This window comes from Haliotis rufescens, unplaced genomic scaffold (genome assembly GCF_023055435.1).
Source record: "Haliotis rufescens isolate VD_foot unplaced genomic scaffold, xgHalRufe1.0.p SCAF_11, whole genome shotgun sequence".
NCBI lineage: Eukaryota > Metazoa > Mollusca > Gastropoda > Lepetellida > Haliotidae > Haliotis > Haliotis rufescens.
The window spans coordinates 4,356,891-4,377,846 of NW_025963791.1; the positions used below are offsets into that span (position 1 = coordinate 4,356,891).

General features: G+C 39.7%; 2 protein-coding genes across 3 annotated transcripts in view; one reads left to right on the forward strand and one right to left on the reverse strand.

Moving 5' to 3' along the window:
* LOC124134321 overlaps positions 1–20,956 on the forward strand; it is a 49,066-nt gene that overhangs the window by 5,936 nt on the left and 22,174 nt on the right. The gene's annotated exons all lie outside the window — the stretch shown is intronic.
* Positions 6,658–20,956, reverse strand: part of LOC124134320 (PDZ and LIM domain protein 3-like) — a 30,587-nt gene continuing 16,288 nt past the window's right edge. Inside the window, exons 2-9 of one of the 2 annotated variants that reach the window (XM_046499074.2) lie at positions 20,563–20,714; positions 19,524–19,665; positions 17,661–17,854; positions 14,223–14,431; positions 10,665–10,773; positions 10,004–10,089; positions 9,701–9,797; positions 6,658–9,363 (exon numbers count right to left, since the gene is read on the reverse strand). In XM_046499074.2, coding sequence (XP_046355030.2) covers positions 9,360–9,363; positions 9,701–9,797; positions 10,004–10,089; positions 10,665–10,773; positions 14,223–14,431; positions 17,661–17,854; positions 19,524–19,665; positions 20,563–20,714 — 993 coding nt within the window. In that variant the 3' untranslated portion in view covers positions 6,658–9,359. The remainder of the gene's footprint in view (positions 9,364–9,700; positions 9,798–10,003; positions 10,090–10,664; positions 10,774–14,222; positions 14,432–17,660; positions 17,855–19,523; positions 19,666–20,562; positions 20,715–20,956) is intronic. The other variant, XM_046499075.2, reaches the window with a different exon arrangement.

Here is a 20,956-nt window from a genome sequence, read left to right on the forward strand (position 1 = left end):
ACAACTTGAGTAATCCACACGTACCTTTTCTTCTAAACACGCAAGGCTGAATGAAGGTCTCACCAACAGCACCATGACCTAGTTACTCGGGCCTACAAGGACAGCTTTTCCTGGTGCTCCTGTCGACCAGGGATCTCATACAACCAAACTTACCCCAGGACACTTAAACATATGCGTATCTTACAAATAACGGCATTTTAAAAAAGAAATCTTCCTGCCGTCTTTTTAATGATTTATGCATTCATCATCTATTAATTAACTGTCAACATCACAGATTTAAAATCTCCAACGAAAACAACAGAGATCCTTGTGTTTAGATGTATCACTCTTGTGATTAATCTGTTTACTTTGCATTCCACCTGTTTTTGATGCCACCTCCCTGCCAAACGGAATGCCAGAGTGAGTATATAGCAGTATCTTAACATGCGGTGCCAGACTCGTCATATACAGGCTCACCACACGCACAGAAGGACTCCAAGAAATGACCATTATTTATGACACCCTCCCCCTCTACAGACTTGTTCATGCTTTTCATGACACTCTCCCCCCTCCCTCGGCAACAGAGTACAATGTTTCCCGACCATTTTCATTAATTTGATGAGACCTTGTCTCGACTGTCTCCTGACAACCACATCCAATAACACGGTTTGGTTCCTTCTACTAAGACACTTGAAACTTCTGTACTTTAACATAGAGTTACGACAGCCACAGCACTAAGATCCTCTGTGGAACCAATGCATATTACACTTACTGTTCAAGAGAAAAACAATGTCAGTTATAATCGCTGATAACCCCTGGTATGACGAACACAAAGGGGCCTTTGAAATCAGTTTGCTTTATCTAAAACACCCTATTCGGAGGAGTGACCTCAGGAGTGTTTAGAGATTAGATTTGGATTCTGTAGAGTGAGCATATCTAACTTGGATGAAAGAGAGTTTGTCTGTAATTGTGTAGGTAATCAATTTGGCAGAGGATAGGTATTCAAAAGATTACAGATGGTTTACATTACAATGTTTGTATATTTGGTAGAAAGGTAATAAAACAGCTGAGAATGAAACTGAAATAGAGGAAGGGTAGGCACGGCAGTCTACAACCACAGACACACTTGCAGCAACACCTTGAAGACAAGATGAATCCAGGCCTTCCTCACACTGCAAACAGACCTGCAGCAAAGCCTTAAAGACAAGGTGACTCCAGGCCTTCCTCCCACTAGACAGACCTGCATCAACACCTTGAAGACAAGATGACTCCAGGCCTTCCTCACACTAAAAACAGACCTGCATCAACACATCGTTACTCCAGGCCTTCCTCCCACTACAGACAGACCTGCATCAACACATTGAAGACAATATGACTCCAGGCCTTCCTCCCACTAGACAGACCTGCATCAACACCTTGAAGACAAGATGACTCCAGGCCTTCCTCACACTAAAAACAGACCTGCATCAACACATCGTTACTCCAGGCCTTTCTCCCACTACAGACAGACCTGCATCAACACCTTGAAGTCAAGGTTACTCCAGGCCTTCCTCCCACTACAGACAGACCTGCAGCAACACCTTGAAGTCAAGGTTACTCTAGGCCTTCCTCCCACTAAAGACAGACCTGCATCAACACCTTGAAGTCAAGGTTAATCCAGGCCTTTCTCCCACTACAGACAGACCTGCATCAACACCTTGAAGTCAAGGTTACTTCAGGCCTTCCTCTCACTACAGACAGACCTGCATCAACACAATGAAGACAATATGACTCTAGGCCTTCCTCCCACTAGACAGACCTGCATCAACACCTTGAAGACAAGATGACTCCAGGCCTTCCTCACACTAAAAACAGACCTGCATCAACACATCGTTACTCCAGGCCTTCCTCCCACTACAGACAGACCTTCAGCAACACCTTGAAGTCAAGGTTAATCCAGGCCTTTCTCCCACTACAGACAGACCTGCAGCAACACCTTGAAGTCAAGATGACACAGGCCTTCCTCCCACTACAGACAGACCTGCAGCAACAACTTGAAGACAAGGTTACTCCAGGCTTTCCTCTCACTACAGACCTGCAGCAACACCTTGAAGTCAAGGTTACTCCAGGCCTTCCTCACACTACAGACAGACCTGCATCAACACCTTGAAGTCAAGGTTAATCCAGGCCTTTCTCCCACTACAGACAGACCTGCATCAACACCTTGAAGTCAAGGTTACTCCAGGCCTTCCTCCCACTACAGACAGACCTGCAGCAACACTTGAAGTCAAGGTTACTCCAGGCCTTCCTCCCACTACAGACAGACCTGCATCAACAACTTGAAGTCAAGATGACTCCAGGCCTTACTCCCACTATAGACAGACCTGCAGCAACACCTTGAAGTCAAGATGACTCCAGGCCTTCCTCCCACTATAGACAGACCTGCAGTAACACCTTGAAGTCAAGGTTACTTTAGGCCTTCCTCCCACTACAGATAGACCTGCAGCAACACCTTGAAGTCAAGGTTACTCCAGGCCTTCCTCTCACTACAGACAGACCTGCATCAACACCTTGAAGTCAAGGTTAATCCAGGCCTTTCTCCCACTACAGACAGACCTGCATCAACACCTTGAAGTCAAGGTTACTCCAGGCCTTCCTCCCACTACAGACAGACCTGCAGCAACACTTGAAGTCAAGGTTACTCCAGGCCTTCCTCCCACTACAGACAGACCTGCATCAACAACTTGAAGTCAAGATGACTCCAGGCCTTACTCCCACTATAGACAGACCTGCAGCAACACCTTGAAGTCAAGATGACTCCAGGCCTTCCTCCCACTATAGACAGACCTGCAGTAACACCTTGAAGTCAAGGTTACTTTAGGCCTTCCTCCCACTACAGATAGACCTGCAGCAACACCTTGAAGTCAAGGTTACTCCAGGCCTTCCTCTCACTACAGACAGACCTGCATCAACACCTTGAAGTCAAGGTTACTCCAGGCCTTCCTCACACTACAGACAGACCTGCATCAACACCTTGAAGTCAAGGTTAATCCAGGCCTTTCTCCCACTACAGACAGACCTGCAGCAACAACTTGAAGTCAAGGTTACTCCAGGCCTTCCTCCCACTATAGACAGACCTGCAGCAACACCTTGAAGTCAAGATGACTCCAGGCCTTCCTCCCACTAGACAGACCTGCATCAACACCTTGAAGACAAGATGACTCCAGGCCTTCCTCACACTAAAAACAGACCTGCATCAACACATCGTTACTCCAGGCCTTCCTCCCACTACAGACAGACCTGCAGCAACACCTTGAAGTCAAGGTTACTCCAGGCCTTCCTCCCACTACAGACAGACCTGCAGCAACACCTTGAAGTCAAGGTTACTCTAGGCCTTCCTCCCACTAAAGACAGACCTGCATCAACACCTTGAAGTCAAGGTTAATCCAGGCCTTTCTCCCACTACAGACAGACCTGCATCAACACCTTGAAGTCAAGGTTACTTCAGGCCTTCCTCTCACTACAGACAGACCTGCATCAACACAATGAAGACAATATGACTCTAGGCCTTCCTCCCACTAGACAGACCTGCATCAACACCTTGAAGACAAGATGACTCCAGGCCTTCCTCACACTAAAAAACAGACCTGCATCAACACATCGTTACTCCAGGCCTTCCTCCCACTACAGACAGACCTGCAGCAACACCTTGAAGTCAAGGTTAATCCAGGCCTTTCTCCCACTACAGACAGACCTGCAGCAACACCTTGAAGTCAAGATGACACAGGCCTTCCTCCCACTACAGACAGACCTGCAGCAACAACTTGAAGACAAGGTTACTCCAGGCTTTCCTCTCACTACAGACCTGCAGCAACACCTTGAAGTCAAGGTTACTCCAGGCCTTCCTCACACTACAGACAGACCTGCATCAACACCTTGAAGTCAAGGTTAATCCAGGCCTTTCTCCCACTACAGACAGACCTGCATCAACACCTTGAAGTCAAGGTTACTCCAGGCCTTCCTCCCACTACAGACAGACCTGCAGCAACACTTGAAGTCAAGGTTACTCCAGGCCTTCCTCCCACTACAGACAGACCTGCATCAACAACTTGAAGTCAAGATGACTCCAGGCCTTACTCCCACTATAGACAGACCTGCAGCAACACCTTGAAGTCAAGATGACTCCAGGCCTTCCTCCCACTATAGACAGACCTGCAGTAACACCTTGAAGTCAAGGTTACTTTAGGCCTTCCTCCCACTACAGATAGACCTGCAGCAACACCTTGAAGTCAAGGTTACTCCAGGCCTTCCTCTCACTACAGACAGACCTGCATCAACACCTTGAAGTCAAGGTTACTCCAGGCCTTCCTCACACTACAGACAGACCTGCATCAACACCTTGAAGTCAAGGTTAATCCAGGCCTTTCTCCCACTACAGACAGACCTGCAGCAACACCTTGAAGTCAAGGTTACTCCAGGCCTTCCTCCCACTACAGACAGACCTGCAGCAACACCTTGAAGTCAAGGTTACTCCAGGCCTTCCTCTCACTACAGACAGACCTGCAGCAACACCTTGAAGTCAAGATTACTCCAGGCCTTCCTTCCACTACAGACAGACCTGCATCAACAACTTGAAGTCAAGATGACTCCAGAAGTTCTTCTCACTACAGACAGCCCTGCAGCAACACAATGAAGACAAGGTGACTCCAGGCCTTCCTCTCACTACAGACAGACCTGCAGCAACACCTTGAAGTCAAGGTTACTCCAGGCCTTCCTCCCACTACAGACAGACCTGCAGCAACACCTTGAAGTCAAGATGACACAGGCCTTCCTCCCACTACAGACAGACCTGCAGCAACAACTTGAAGACAAGGTTACTCCAGGCTTTCCTCTCACTACAGACCTGCAGCAACACCTTGAAGTCAAGGTTACTCCAGGCCTTCCTCCCACTACAGACAGACCTGCATCAACACCTTGAAGTCAAGGTTACTCCAGGCCTTCCTCCCACTACAGACAGACCTTCAGCAACAGCCTGAGGACAAGATAACTCCAGGCCTTCCTCTCATCAGACAGACCTGCATCCTTGATACCTCTTAGTGGGGAGATGGGGTGCAGGAACCTTTTCCGAAGGATGTGAAAACATTGACTGAAACACTGTGAACGCTCTTGTTTTATGTTTCTCTGTACCCTTGTAGGCGTTAGAAGGTAGTTTCTAAATCCATGTCAGCAATTTTGCAGTTATTATGGGCAGGATTTACTAATAGATAGTGGAACCTTGCTAGTACAGCTCCAGTCTGAAAACCCCGCCTTCCAGATGATCACATTGGAAAGAACTGTTTACATGTAAAGTGGCAGGCATATGAAAGTATACACCCATGTTTGATGGTGGCTAAAACTTAAACAAGAAAGGGTTAATCGATGGTGATGTATTTGATAGGGGTATCATCGTTGTGTTTTGGACCTTAAGTTTTCAGTGTTTTCAGCCCAGTAACATTTGGATAATGTTTGTAATTGTTTAGTCAAATCCAATTTTCAAGAATATACATTTGTAGGCAGTTTATATCGGAGCAAAGCTATCATTCATTTATCCAGGAATTTGTCATCCGGGATGATTTCACTGGGAACGGTATCTTCTTGTTTACTGACGTTGTACTTTATAGCATTTCAGGATACATCCTCAACAGCCATAACTAACTGGAGTCATTACGAGGGTAACGAAGGGTCGCCCAGTCATCTTCCCAAGTTAACTGACTGTAAAAGTCCAGTTTCCACCCTTGCCGAACTGGGCTGGAACTTCTAGGCTCGATTGTAACGCACCAATGGCTATTACGAGTTATATCCCTTTTATGTCCCTCCCTATTGACTAATCAGATTGAACCTCTCATATTGCATTTTCTTCAAATAAAGTGGTGTTGCCCAGTGAGGATGATCTGATCAATTCAATTCAAGATCTTTTTGCAAAGTGCATCAAATTATATGAGCATCTTGATTAAAAACATGAAAAGATTTGGAAAATATCTGTTGACGGTTGGTTGTTGGTACACATGATTTGAAAATCCTGCAATCAACTGAATTCTGCACGGCAGTTTACAAACTGGCAGAGACTCATTAATCCAGCCAAAATATAACTCCATAAAATATGCCTTGTTCAAACGAGGGTGGAAACTGGACTTTTATAGTCGGTTAACTCCTTGCCTCAGGAAGATGAGTCCATCCAGGCTCCACAATTCACTGTACAGCGTGGCATGGTCCTAGATTCTCCCAATTATGTTTCTTGGTTTGTCAGCACCATACCCATGCTCAGGGCTATCACATCAACATCTATGACCTGCATCATTCAGCTGACACACCAAAGCAGCCTTAGACTAAACTCACTCACTAATTATGACATTGGGGGACACCAGAATTGGGCTTCACATATTGTACCTATGTGGGGAATCGAATCCTGGGGTGACAAGTGAACGCTTTTCACCCCTGCTAGAATAGGCCCAAGCATGACATTGCTTGGTTGGGAGGTCAGACTAGGTGATCGTGCATGTATTCATACCCAAGGACGTGGGATGTAGCTCAGAATATCAACCTCTGGTTTGTCTGTACCAGATTTGATTATTTATAGGCTGCTATAAATGACGAGGAATACTGCATTAAACAATATTCAATCACTTTTCAAAGAGGAGCAATAATGAAACACCAACATAATTGAAAACTGAAGAAAGCACATTTTATTGCCATATTAAGATACAGTCGAACATTCTGGCCCTTATCGTCCGAACACAGCCACCCTGTGTTTATAGCACCAATGTTAGCACTCCACCAGCATACGTATAGCCAATAGCTATAACTGCTCAACTCATTAGCAGATGCTAGTCTGTTCAGGAGATGTTTCCTTGTAACTCTTCCAATTGGAATTGTAAGTATTTATGTCACAAAAATATACCTATGAATACTATTAAAAAAATTTCAATGAATATCAAAATCAAGAGACATGAATTTCAATTATAAATATATTGTTTATATTACATATTGCCCAAATACTCACATCTCTTAGTCCTTAAATACACATAAATCTACCCAAAATAAACCTTTATTTCCCTAAATGTATTCTTTGGTAAGTACCCAGAATGGATGCATAAATATTTTTTAACAAAATATCATAGAACTTCTATTATGAAAGAATCTCTGACTCCAGACTTCAAGATAACAGAATTATATCAAAGATTTTTTTAAGAACATTTGTACAAAATTTAGCAAATAACATTCCAGGCTAAAACATCTTGCAAACTGAAACATACACACAAATGGATAACACATTGCACCTTTTTAAACAGGAGAGTTGACCACTGGAAAACATATAATGTAATTATGACCATGACGGGAAAGATGGACAAATAAATAAAAATTTTAGTTATTCTGATCCTCACTACAAAATTCTTTCTACAAACTATGCACGATTTTAATTAGCGACATGAAGAAATAGTTTTAAGGCCAGACCAACTTAATGTTTACAGTTACAAATATTTTGGCAAATTTGTTCATGCCTCTTCCCTTAATAAAGATTTTTCAACCCACGAATAAACCTAAAAAAGTATGCATTATACAAAAAAAAAACAGTGATAAACATATTCATTGACTTTTTAATTGTTTTTACTCTTGCTTTCAGTTATCCTGTGATAAATAAAACATAAAAAGGAAGTAATTAAATTGGTCTGGCCTTATATGAATTTATATTACCAGAAATACTTATCTTATACCATAAAAAAAGATTTACTCAGAGAGTATTTTCAGTGTTACCCTGTCTCGAATTACTGCTGTAGTACCCTTAACAAACATCATCACCACTTGTATCACAGTAGTTTAAACGTCAGATCTTATATTTCATTATGACTCCATAAATATATGCATACAACATTATGCATCTAATAACAATCATAACTTATAACACATCATAACTATCTCACATCTCTGTTCACATGGTCGGGATTCAGAGTTATTTCCCCTTAGTAAGAACAAACTTTTGTTAATAAAGTCTATATCCCTTCTATGAAGTACCGGAATACAACCATTCACAACTAGGATTTAGAGTTACTTCCCTTTACTAGAAACTGATGATGGGAAAAAGCAGGCGAGGATTTGAAACCCTGCTAAACGTACAATTAACTTTCATCCTGGGGTTAGCAGACCTACTGATTATTTTTATCTGTTTGTTGTTTTCTTTCAATCAACATATCTTTGTCGGGACTCATTTCCTTGAACACTGCATCACAAAACACAAACCAGTAATGTGTAAACAGTTAGACACCATCAGAGTTGTTGAAGTTGTTTGAGCAAAAAATAAACATAACATTGTTTACAACTAAAAAATAAAACTTCGGTTCTGAACAAATTGCAGGTCAAAAACGCAGGAAAAAACAAGGTGAACCCTTAACACTCACAGGGCTCTGCATAGAGCCGGTGGAACATGATAATGAATTATGTCAACAAGGTTTTTAGCAGTTGTTGAATTTATCTTCCAGTTTGCACAATAATTACTTTTTATAATGGAATGAAAGATATCAAACCACAATAATGCAGTTAAAATATGTCATGTTGATAATTGTAAACAGTTAAATACACTGGCACTTCATCAGGGGTTAGGGGGGTGAAAATACAATTCCACAACGCAATCACAGAGCTACAAAAAGCGTTTGACAGTGGTACTTTGACGATTGCTTTGAAAAATAGGGCCTTGGTAAAACTAATTGTTGGGAAAGATAATTTAGCACATTTGTCCCGAAATGAAAAAGTCTTCTTTTTTTCACCATAGCTTCATCTTTTTCAACTCTGCCCCCAATGAATTTGTTGATTTGTGATTAGTAAAATAATTGCCAAATCTATTTAATAGAGAAACAGTCGTTGACTCCAGACATAAGGAAATTTCTAAGATTTCAGTGCACATAAATATTACCTGAATGTATCAACCGTAAAACAATTGTTGGGATAACCCAAACAAAAACAGATTTCCCAAATAAAATGTCTGTAACAAACTAAAATTTGTTGATATGTAATGACAAAAATATCAGATCTCTTGGCACCCTTCGTCAACAGGTGTACCATACTTGTAACACAAGGAATGAAAGTAAAACAGAGTAAACAAACTTCAAGTGGGATGAGGATGATTTTGATGACAACCCTGTCTAACTTCAGCAGATAGAGGAGACAACTAGGGGATTAAAGCTGAGGTCTCGCTAGCTTCTGTACTATTGAAATGCCTTTTTCATCTTATCATCCCCATTATCTGCTAGTGAACTCTTCTATCTACTATGACTGGTTAGTCTATGGAAGGAAATAGGGATGACAGGCCGGGCTGGTAGTTGGTCTGGGAGGACTTCTTGCACACAATTTGATCATCTTCCACAAAATATTTACCTGCAAAACCAAAGTATTCCCAATGTAAATATAACTAAATATGAATTGTGAAATATTTGCACATCTTTAAAGCATATATTGTAAAATCAACTAAACAAATTATGCATGCTATTCCTTAAAAGATGAAATATATTTAACCAATACATAATATGGAAATGTACAAGTTCTGCAAATAGTCCAAATCATTACATGAATGTCATCAATATTAAACCATGAATTACAACTTTTTAAAGACTCTCATCAATTTGTTTAAATTTTGCCACAAGTCTTACATGCAGATACAAACACCCAGTCAGAACCCCCACCCCTGGTCCCTCCAAACTCACACCACACCCACCTGTAGACAGGTACAGACACCATGTCTGGCCCTGGAGCCTGGGCCCTCTGTCTGGCGTGGGTCTCACAGTACAGCTTCTCCTCAACCACAAAGTAACCTGAAACACAAATATAGCCACATGTAGGAAAATGTGAAGTTAATGTTAAAATAACATATATATCATCATCATCAATGGCAGCAGCAGTACCATCCTACCATATTACTATCTATTCAGGAAGTTGCTGTGCTATACCACTTCAAATTCCTTATCTAATTTATTTGTCTGTCGTATGACAAGCATAGGAGGTTGGATGAAAATAGTACCTTTCTGTTTGAGGTTCATACCACATGCCGCACACTTGAAACAGCCCACATGGTAAGGGACTCCATTAGCTTTCACAATCACACCCCTGTTGGAGAACAGATAGGAGAATATATTTCATTTCATATTTCATCATTTATAGATAGCCATTCTTTATGTGTCAAGACAAAATGCTTGTACAACAAACACAGTTTTCAAGAAGATAGTATTAAAAGTACAGAATGCTTTTAAGATGAGTGTGTTACTGTTGTTTAATGCCAGAGTCAGCAATATGAAAGCCATATCACCTACAGCAGTAACTGAATCTGGACTATGAAAACTGATGGTTGATGGCATAAGCAACAATTGACACCCTGAGAGTGCAATGACAGGTGACACATTGCAATTATCCAATCTCAATATTAGACATATTTGCAACATGCTAGTATTAGGAACTGATGTAGGATTTTCAATAAGGGGGAAATTAAACATATTTTGTCATGAAAAATCAGAAAAGCTTCAATTTTGTGTGAAAATTCACTGACACATGAATATGTAGCTTGTCCCTAGGATCACCATGGGATCACTCTTTTTTACAAGTTCACTATCCTAAAAAGTACATAAATAGATGTATATGTTCAAACAAGCTCCTTGAGGAAAGTAGTACAACAGATTCACACTTACGTAGCAAGCATGTCACAACCCCCGCATCTCATGGACGGTTGTTGGGGTTTCTTCTGACTTGCGGGGAGAGCTGTCGGCGCCTTCACGGACCGGAATCCTGCTCCTGATTCTGGAAAACACAACCCCTTCATGAAAATATTTGAAAACAAATTGATCAGATTTTTAATATTCAAAGAGAAATTACATAATGAGAGAACATTTGAATTATTCAGTATTAAATTTTTGAACAAAATTTCATGATTGAAACATAACTCATATAGTCACCTATATTGATTGACTTGTTAACAATATCATTACCTTTAAGTTCATGGTGCCAAATGCTATAAATACAAACAATAATATCTACACAAGAACAGCAATCCCCCAACACATCATGATACTCAAAGCAAGCAATGCACAACATGGCTCCCGCATCTACAACAAGCTACTACACCAATGTTTTCCAAATTCCAAAAATTCTTGCTGAACTTTTTTTTAACATTAAACGTATACAATGCAGGGTCAATATGCAAATGAGCCTGTTCTCAAGATGTAAACTGATTATGCTGTTTTAAGTAGTTGTCAGCAATATTTGAGCCATATCACTGGTCCATATGAAGTCTGGGCCGGCACAAATGTGGCCGACAGAATAAGCAATGGCTGATCCATGCCTTTGGTATATGACGACACACAATCAGGTCAGGCATTTTGGCCAACTGATCCTCATTTTAGTCGGTTATTATCACAAACAGTGATGCTGGTGACCAAATTCATGACAGTGATACAGGGCCTGTTCCACAAAGCGATCTTAGTGCTACAATCATTGTGAGTCTACCTTAAAATATGGGAATTACTATCATCTTAGTGCTACGAGCATTGAAATTGTAAGAAAAACAATGGAGTTACGATTATCTTAGCACTAAGATCATCATCAGGCAATGTTAAAGTATGGGAGTTATGATCATCTTGGTGCTGTGATCATAATAGGTTGATGTTAAAGTATAGTAGGTACAATTGTTCAAGTGAAAAGTCTTAGCGCTAAGATCGCTTTGTGGAAGTTCTAGGTTACAGTGGTTTATGGGCACCATCGACAAGCTATAGTGTATCTTGATATTCTTGTTTTGGCATTCCATATCATTCTTCCACTTACATTACAATGAAGCTTTTCTGTATCTAACTCTTTATGAAGCGCAATCACTGCATACCTATCAATGATGGAGTCATTGGGTAAGATGTCGGATAAAAATAATAATTCCTTAAGTTTGAGGGTTTGGGTGTTTACATGTCTGTAGGTTTTCCATCAGACATAATTCCTTTTTCAGGTTTTCACATTTTATATAATTAAATAACAGCTCTAATCATAATATTTTTGCTCTGAAAACAAACAGTATCACTACTGCAGGTAAATAAAATATACCTTCCTTGATGGGTTGGTGCTGCTCAACAACTTCTGATGTGCCTCATTTTTTTACATTATGCAATGGTACTATGCTTTTGCATAGTAACTCTTACCGGTAATTGTAATAAAGAAGTTGTTCATCTATAAATCCTATCCTTACTTATGCTTTTGCAGTCCTAGGAATCAAGTCTGTAACATTTATTGCACAAAGAAATGTTGCTTGTCCATCTTGAATTTGACTAGTCCCAGACTAGCAGACATTTGTAAATTTTAAACTTCACATGCGATAATCAATAATCGGAGACAAGTTTATACACATTCCATAACATATAAACAGATTGCCCTTGATACTGTCCCCTTTTAAAGAATTGTTTTTGATAATATCTATGCCCCATCTATTCTTGTGTTTTCAAAAAAACTATTTTTGTTACTACAGAAAATACACTTGTGTTTGTCACGATAATAACAGGACATTGGTGCAGGACATGAAGTGCAGTATGATCAAGCCACAGTCACATGACAGTCATGTGACACTGAAACCCTCATGTTTGAGGTATCTACATTACATGCAGGAAAAAGTGCAAAACCAACTCACAAATGTTGAACACAACCACACAGAACTGTTTGGAACTATTTTGTTAAAATATTTATGTTAATATTTGAAATGGTAAACTTTATGACATTTCCATGCAAACTCTATCAAGTTGGTCATTGTTGAAATAGGGGATAGTTACCAATCTTAGAAGGAAGAATATGCTTTAGATAGGCTTGGAGTTTACTAGTTTGAAATATGGTATCATTTATCAATTTGTATCATTGGAACACTAAGTTTGAAAGCACCACTGTAGTCTCTCTATACACAAAGCATGCATAAATTATCACCTGCTAAGTTAGGTTACCATGGTAACAATATTGGTCCGTTTCCTAGTAATAAATAATACTCTTTTATTATCATCATTAATATTGCCAGTACGATAAACATCATGAAATAAAACAGTAATGAACGATACATACCTCAGATAAATGACAACATTTTGGCCAATGAATTATCACACTTAATAAGATGAAATCTGTTGATAAGTGTTAGACATTCAGTAAGAGTAGCACTGAGGAATGGTAATTACATGTCTTACTTATGAAAAGCAGCTCATGATTCAAATGTAATATTTTTCCAAACGCTTTTCCATAAATATGATAAGGGGATAGTCTATATACTGATAGGCCGTTCATCTACTGGAGCCCACAGCTGACAATTAATTAGTGGGTATTTGTTCAATTCCAAGTGGCAGGTAAAGTCATGTAGTGGTTTTACCAATCTCTGAAAAATAACCATTCAGAAAACTGATTTTCTGCAAACGGGGATCTGGTTGTTTGGTTAGGAGAAATAAGGGGAGATAACTACAGGTTCTTAAAGACTAGTGCAGTTGCTGACCTCTACAAATTATTGGTTGACATATTAGATAGATTTTTACTGGATCTTTATATGAGGTGTTCAAGGTCTGTACATTCACTATGGTATAAATACACTTTGTGAACAATACATTAACTTTAGTGTGTGTTGGGTTATATTCATTTGGGAATATTAACAAAGTATATTTTCTCTGCCTATGTGTTTTGATTAATAAGTTGTGACTAACCACACCCGATGTAATACAGTTTGTCATAGCTCTCAAACAGTGATGTACCTAATATATAAGTACATCTACAAAACAATAAAACAACACAAATACAAAATTCTAAATAAAATTACTGAATATTTCATAATTTTTGACACAAGAGAATGTTCTTTTTAGTAATTTTGCATTTTTGGTTATAAATCATAGGGGTGTTTCAGATTGAATCTTATGGGTGTTTCAGATTGAATCATATGGGTGTTTTAGATAGAATCATATGGGTGTTTTAGATAGCATCATTTGGGTGTTTCAGATAGAATCATTTGGGTGTTTCAGATAGAATCATTTGGGTGTTTCAGATAGAATCATTTGGGTGTTTCAGATAGAATCATATGGGTGTTTCAGATTGAATCGTATGGGTGTTTCAGATTGAATCATATGGGTGTTTTAGATAGATTCATATGGGTGTTTCAGATAGAATCATATGGGTGTTTCAGATAGAATCATATGGGTGTTTCTGTGTGAGAGCACTGACAGGGGTAGTGAAACATGCAAACCAACACATACGTGGCATCTCGCCCTGCTGTTCTAAGTTATCCTGCAGGGCTTTGAACGTGCGTGATTGAACATGCGGGTTAGTGTAGCCCTTATATTCGGGTTCCTGGCCCTCCTCTGTCTCCTGGTAGCGTGCACTCTCCTGACCTGGCTGATCCTTAGTCACGGGTTGGTAGGTCCCAGTCATCCTCGACCCCACATCAGACTCACTCACATCCAACCTGGGACAAGTACAGAGCACAAACATCAGAATCATCCATGCTGCTGAGATGCAGAGGGGGAAGGAGGGGGGGTGGAGGGGTAGGGGGGAGGGGGAATGATAAAAATTATTATACTTTTTTCCCCACACACTGTATTACATTTAGCAGATACCTGGGCTCTACTTCTACTTCTACAAAGAGCCCTCGTAGTGCTACGACCCTCGTATGTCTGTGTTAAAGTATAGGCGTAATGATAGTCATAGCACTAAGTTGCTCTGTGAAACAGGGCCCAGGTCTCTAATGATGGCAAAAAGTAGAGGTCGTATCCAGAACTGATCTGGTCATGGAGCAGTGAAGAAATATTGGCAGCCCCACAAATAGATGCCATGCCTGGTAAAAAAATAATGTGTGTTTGTTTGTTGTAAAACACTGCACAACAATATTCCTGCTATATCACAGTGGTCTGCAAATAATCAAGTCTAGACCAGACAATCTAATGATTGATGTCATGAGCATCAATCTATGCAGTTGGGATGTGATAACATGCCTCAACCAAGTCAGCAAGCCTAACCACCCAATCCCGTTAGTCGCCTCTTACAACAAGCATAGTCGCCTTTTACGGCAAGCATGGGTTGCTGAAGACCAATTTTAACCAGGTCTCCAATAATGAGCATTTGTGTATGGTCCCAAACCAATTCACAGCAGGTGATACCAGAAAATAGATTCACAGATCCAAAGGTTGTACCCATGTAACCATGGGGGCACCATTTAGGGGAAATGTGGCATGTCGCGTTTGCTGGCTCTTGCCCAAACACACACCTTTCCTTAACAGCAGTGGAAATACTAAATAAACCCCATCTTATTTGCATTTCATAATGATATTCAAATTCATCCCGATTCATTAATTATGCTAAATATTTGCAAAAATGTTGCAATCACTTTTTCCTTTGAAACTTTACATACAACAATGTGTTGTCAATTGTTCATTGAAATAATTTACAATATTTTTTTATCATGATAATATTAAACGATTTCAAAAGACACCTGACAATTCAAAGGCATTCCCATATGCCTGTACCCACCCACCCAGCTTCCTACATGATATCATTCCTATTGTGACAATATTTGCCCATGTCCCTTCTGTATGGAGCAGGCTAAGTCACCCAGAGCAACCACACCCTAATGTCAACACAAACTGATGAGTCATCAATATACGCGGAGTTTCTACCACATCCAGTCAAGCAATCAATATCTGTATGTATTATATACCACACAGGTGACACAACCAGAGTGTACAAACAGCAATGATTGATCCACCTGTTATAATGTGCTCCATTAATAACCTGGTTTGTGTTATATAGGGCAGATGTAAAGCACAGAGGATGAGCAAAGAGGAATGATGATGATGAATTTAATACCTCATCCTAAACTCCAACACTAAAATTCTTCTATTGCTATGACAAACTTCTACAGAAGCAATTCCATGTCACACATTTTGCATAGCCAATCATAGATGTGATTTATCTTCACAAATATCTCCAATCTAGTACAGTAAGGCAATTCATATTGAGTCTATTTGGTTCTTTTTTTGTATCATTTGGTTATAGATTCTCTTTTTGGAAACCACATGGTCGGTGGTCAAAATGACAAATACTCTTTTGAAGTTGATTCTCCAAAAATATATGATAGTAATAATGCAATAAAAAATGAAATGAAAGGCAAGTTCTGTGTGGAATGTTCCTGTACATGACAAATCAACAGTTAATTCTCTTTTAATGAGCCATTAAGAACCTTTAAAAAAAAAAGGAAATTCAATGTAATTTTGATACCATTGACCCATAACCAAGAATATAAATACAAAAAAATAAATAAATATAAATATCCAACCCAGAGCAACCCATTTTGTTTTAAATGTTTCATATAAGTATTTGTTAGCTTGATAATGGCAGTGTTTTTTCTATAATATTTGTATTTGCTAATTATTACTTCATCGTGTTTATCGATGTTTTCAGTCAAACCTCAGTGATTAGCACCTGTTTGCCCAGAGCCCCTGGTGTCCAGATGATTATTGTTGGGAATGGTTACATTTAATCCTGATTCATTAATCCGAAAATTTGTTAATCTGGACGATTACACTTGCAATGGAACCAGATTGTCAAGGTTAAATTGTATACAATTATGCACCAACACAAACTCCCAACTTATGAAGACTATGCCTTTGATGCACAGGAAACAATTATTTCAGGGTGTGCTGTTTTGGTCAGGTTTGTGTGATATTCAGTACTTGACCTAACCAACACTGACACCCCTTGATGTTATCAAACTCCAGACTCGCAAGGTTAAAATCAAAATTGACTCATCATTATTTCACTTAAAGAGTCTTCTGACAACCACATGACATGCCCTCCTCAAAATATGTCTATCCTGGGTTGTGAATTAATACCCCTCCACACCCCAGATGTATTAGCCTACCCTAAGCTAATGTAAACAAGAGTCATCAGAAGAAATCCACTTATACCCCACTTTTGGTTCATTGCCATTGGATACCTGCTGTTCAATGAAGAAAAAAATAATGCTGTTCAGTATTTTTCAAAATCCCAAATCATCAAAAGGCACCAGTTCACCACTAGACTGATCTATAGAAAGTTTCAACAAGAAATATTTAACGGTTTTGGAGTTCTGCTCGGTAACAGAAAACAGACATCTGTCGGACGGACTAGCATGGTGATCGCTATATCCCCCCATTTTTCAAACTGGGGGATAAAAATAAACCAATTATGTGCTTGATTGAATAAGACCAAACTCACGAGAACGGGTATGGTGATGACAAACCAAGAAACATTAATCAGTGCGAATCTGTGATAATAGGTTTCTGGCACAAGATTACACTTCACATATTGTTCTCATACATGGAGTCAAACCTGATACTTGTCATCAACATGCATACACACTAACCACTTGACTCCTCCACATGACTAAAGACGATTGTATGATTAGTTGTGTTTGGTGTGTTATGCTGCAGTCAACAAGATTCAGGATGTATCATGTCAGTCTGAAATAATGACGGCCAGGCCTGACCAACTAGTGACTGATATCATGAGCAACATCTCATCTATGGGAATACAATGACACCAATCAACAAGGTCACCAAGCCTGACCACCAGATACCCTAGTGAGTAACTTTATCTGCCCGGTCCCCAGGGTCCAGCTAAGCTCATATTAAGGTTCAGTATTTATTTTTGACACTCACTTCTCCATCTCGCGTTGTATACCAGCCGTCTGTGAAGAGTAGGTGGAGGCGATGTTGCCCGCGGAGTACAGCCCAATGGGAGTGTTATACTGTGAATGGACGACATTTGGCGTTGCACTCTTGGTGGAACCTGCTGCTGCAGCGCCGAATGGCTTCGCTGCCCGATTGTGAGTGCTGCCTATTCTGCATGGTTCCTGGAACACAATCGACCATTCTTCATCACTACATGAATCAAGTCAAACTTGTTGCCATGGAAACAGGAAAAATTCCTATTTTTCAAATTCCTAAATAGCAAAAGGCACCACACTCCAGGCCTTGATAAATACATGTACCAAGTTTGGATGAAAAATGTTAAATAGTGTTTTAGTTCTTCTCCAGAAACGACAACTACCTCCATTTCAGCAAAGCCTAACTTGGAAATCGAGAAAAATGAAAATGCCCAATATCCGCAAATAGCACCACTTCAGGATCTGTTTGATATATCTCCAAATTTTTGTTGAAAAATATTGAACATGTTTCGAGTTACGTTCTGGAAACAAAATGATTATGGACAGACAGACAGATGGATGGAGGGTCAAGGCATTGACTATATCCCCCGTATTATATGCTGGGGGGGGGGGGGGGAAGGTTTAACAAATAGTTTCAAATGGTTGGTGCTAACTGAAGACTATGGTGGGTGCTTGCTATTTGTTCTGAATTAAAAAATATAATAAGAAAATACCAGCGAGTATAACCGCATGCAGGGAGTAAATTTCAACCTGTTTTCTTCATATAAGTTGGGTTCAAAATAAGTTGGCATGGTTATTGGAGCAGGCGGCTTAACATGTTGAATACAATAGACAAATCCGAACCAGAAACATGACTGCAAGTGGACGAGTGGTTGAATGGGGTTTTATGCTGTAGAAATATATTAGCTGTATCCAGCAGTGTGAAAGGAAGTTTAAGAAAGAGAAAAAAGTTGTCTGTGTAAGCAGCTTATTTCCTTGCATCCATGGGGTGAAAACTTCAGTCCTTGTGTACAGTGGAAACGTAATGTTTTCACTATGAGCCCTGAACTGATATGGGGCCTGAGAAATCCCGGAATAATTTTTTAGCTTAATATTTTATGCTTCCTAATCATGTCCAGTTTTGGGTTTGAAAATGTTTGTTATTCAAACTTCCATGTTTTGTTTATAAGCATAAAAACAACAGTTGTCAAACATGACTGTTTACTATTGCAACAACAGCACAAGGACAAAGAATATATATTTTCACTCTTCAAGTGAAATACGCATTAAATAAACTTAAATACACCGGCAAATAAAATCCTAGCATATCAAAATACTCAACAAAAACTATAAATATGCCATTGAAATAAATCCAGAGAATATATAACGACTGTTAGATAAAATGATTGCGTATCTACTGTTTGCGAAATTCATTTACTGACAGTTATATTTGGTTAAATGTGCGACAAACAAACTCCAACACAGATACATTCCAATTGAAAAGCATGTGGTGCCTAGTGTATCTTAAACACTGATTGGTGCTTCTAAAAATAGTGTCCAATGACCACAATGCAAGGTTTTGAAAAAACAGCTTCCTTGAGAGGTCATTTCAAGCAGAGCAAGACAGGTCAAAACAAAATTTACCGAATGATTTGCAGGAATTGTTATTAAACAGCTTCTCAAGTGAAAACACGCAAATATCAAGAAAATAGATGTGTAAAAAAAATAACTGAATACCAGTATCTAAAGATTGTGGATACCAAATCAAAATCAAACCCATGGGTACCAAAACTAACAAAAGCTTATCTCAAGCTCTGAAAGAGATGCCACAATGACCCTATTTAGCTCTGCCTGCTAGAAACCATCACATCCTTACAGACTCGGGCTTGTTCATGACGAGGGACGTCTTCTGTACAGGAACAAACTCTTCTCCTGTTGCTGATACAATCGGTTTGAGTTCGGCTGGTCGGAGTGAGGACAGTGGTGTGACTTGTGGCTTCCAGATCTTGACCGCCCCCCTGCAACATATAAGCAGTTGTCAGGTAGCATATATATATATCCTCACTGCATCATCGTTGCATCATCACTGCATTATGTATGATACCATCATCATCGCTGGCATATTATGTAGCACAGCCTCACAATCACCATGATATACTGTGTATTAGGCCAGGGAAACTATGTTCTAGTTTCATGGGAGAATGCAAAATTAATGTGTTTGGGGTTGACTTTAAGTTCATAAAAACTCTCCAAGTTTTATTTTTTTTGCAAAAGGTAAAGTAGATTTGTCCATGAAACAAGAATTCAGTTGGTCTTGCCTTTGAATGTATAATGTATATTATGATTATTACCATCATGAATACAATAATAATAACAATAATAACAATAATACATGCATTTAAAGAGTGCAACAATTCACAAAATAAATATGCTCTGTGAGCTTTAGCAACTGAAGACTGTTGAAACAGAAATGTCTTAAGATGAGATTTGCAGATTTAAGAGTTTCAGGCACATTGTTCCACTGAGATGCTGCAGTGTATGAGAATGTTCTTTTGCCAAAAGTACAAGTTTTAAGTTAAAACTTTTAACATAGGGAACTGTGAATAGATGTTGTTGTTGAGATCACTTATAGCACATCACATAGCATTGCAATAGCACCATTATATCACAGCCTCATCACTGTGCATGTATCTTCAGGCCACATGTGCTCTTACTGGCATCCGTGATTGTCCACACTCAGTAGACATTGTAACCATCGGATCCCCATTCCAGCCACTCTCGTGGCCATGGGCATCCATGCTGACCCAGACCCCTGATGAAGGCATCATAGCACACAGCAATAACACTCTCTGCTGACCTTCATTTCCTAATATCATTCAAGTGTCTGCTATATATCAAGCAGATCTCCAGCATACCTGGCAACGAGCATGTCGATGTTATTCCCTGAGCGCACTATTTCCATTTTGGCATTTTCATGTGTCAAGTTGTCTGTGTTTTCAGCGTTGATTCTCAAGATGGCGTCCCCTGCCAGAAGGCCACACTGCTCAGCCACACTGTTTGGCTGGACCTGCACAGAGAAACAGCTTTCGTAAATTGACTGAAAATGTGAAATCAGAAAAAAAGACATTTCTTAATGAGACCAGTCAATAATAACAGTAGCTCCATCTTTGGTAGCTCTTCTGCCTGAAGGTAACATCCATAGCCTGGGCAATACCTATCTCCTCAAGTAGGCGACATCTGGGATTGTTAACATGGTAAAAGGGACACAAGCCTTGGCGTTGGGACAATAAGTGTCCTAGCAACGTTTCC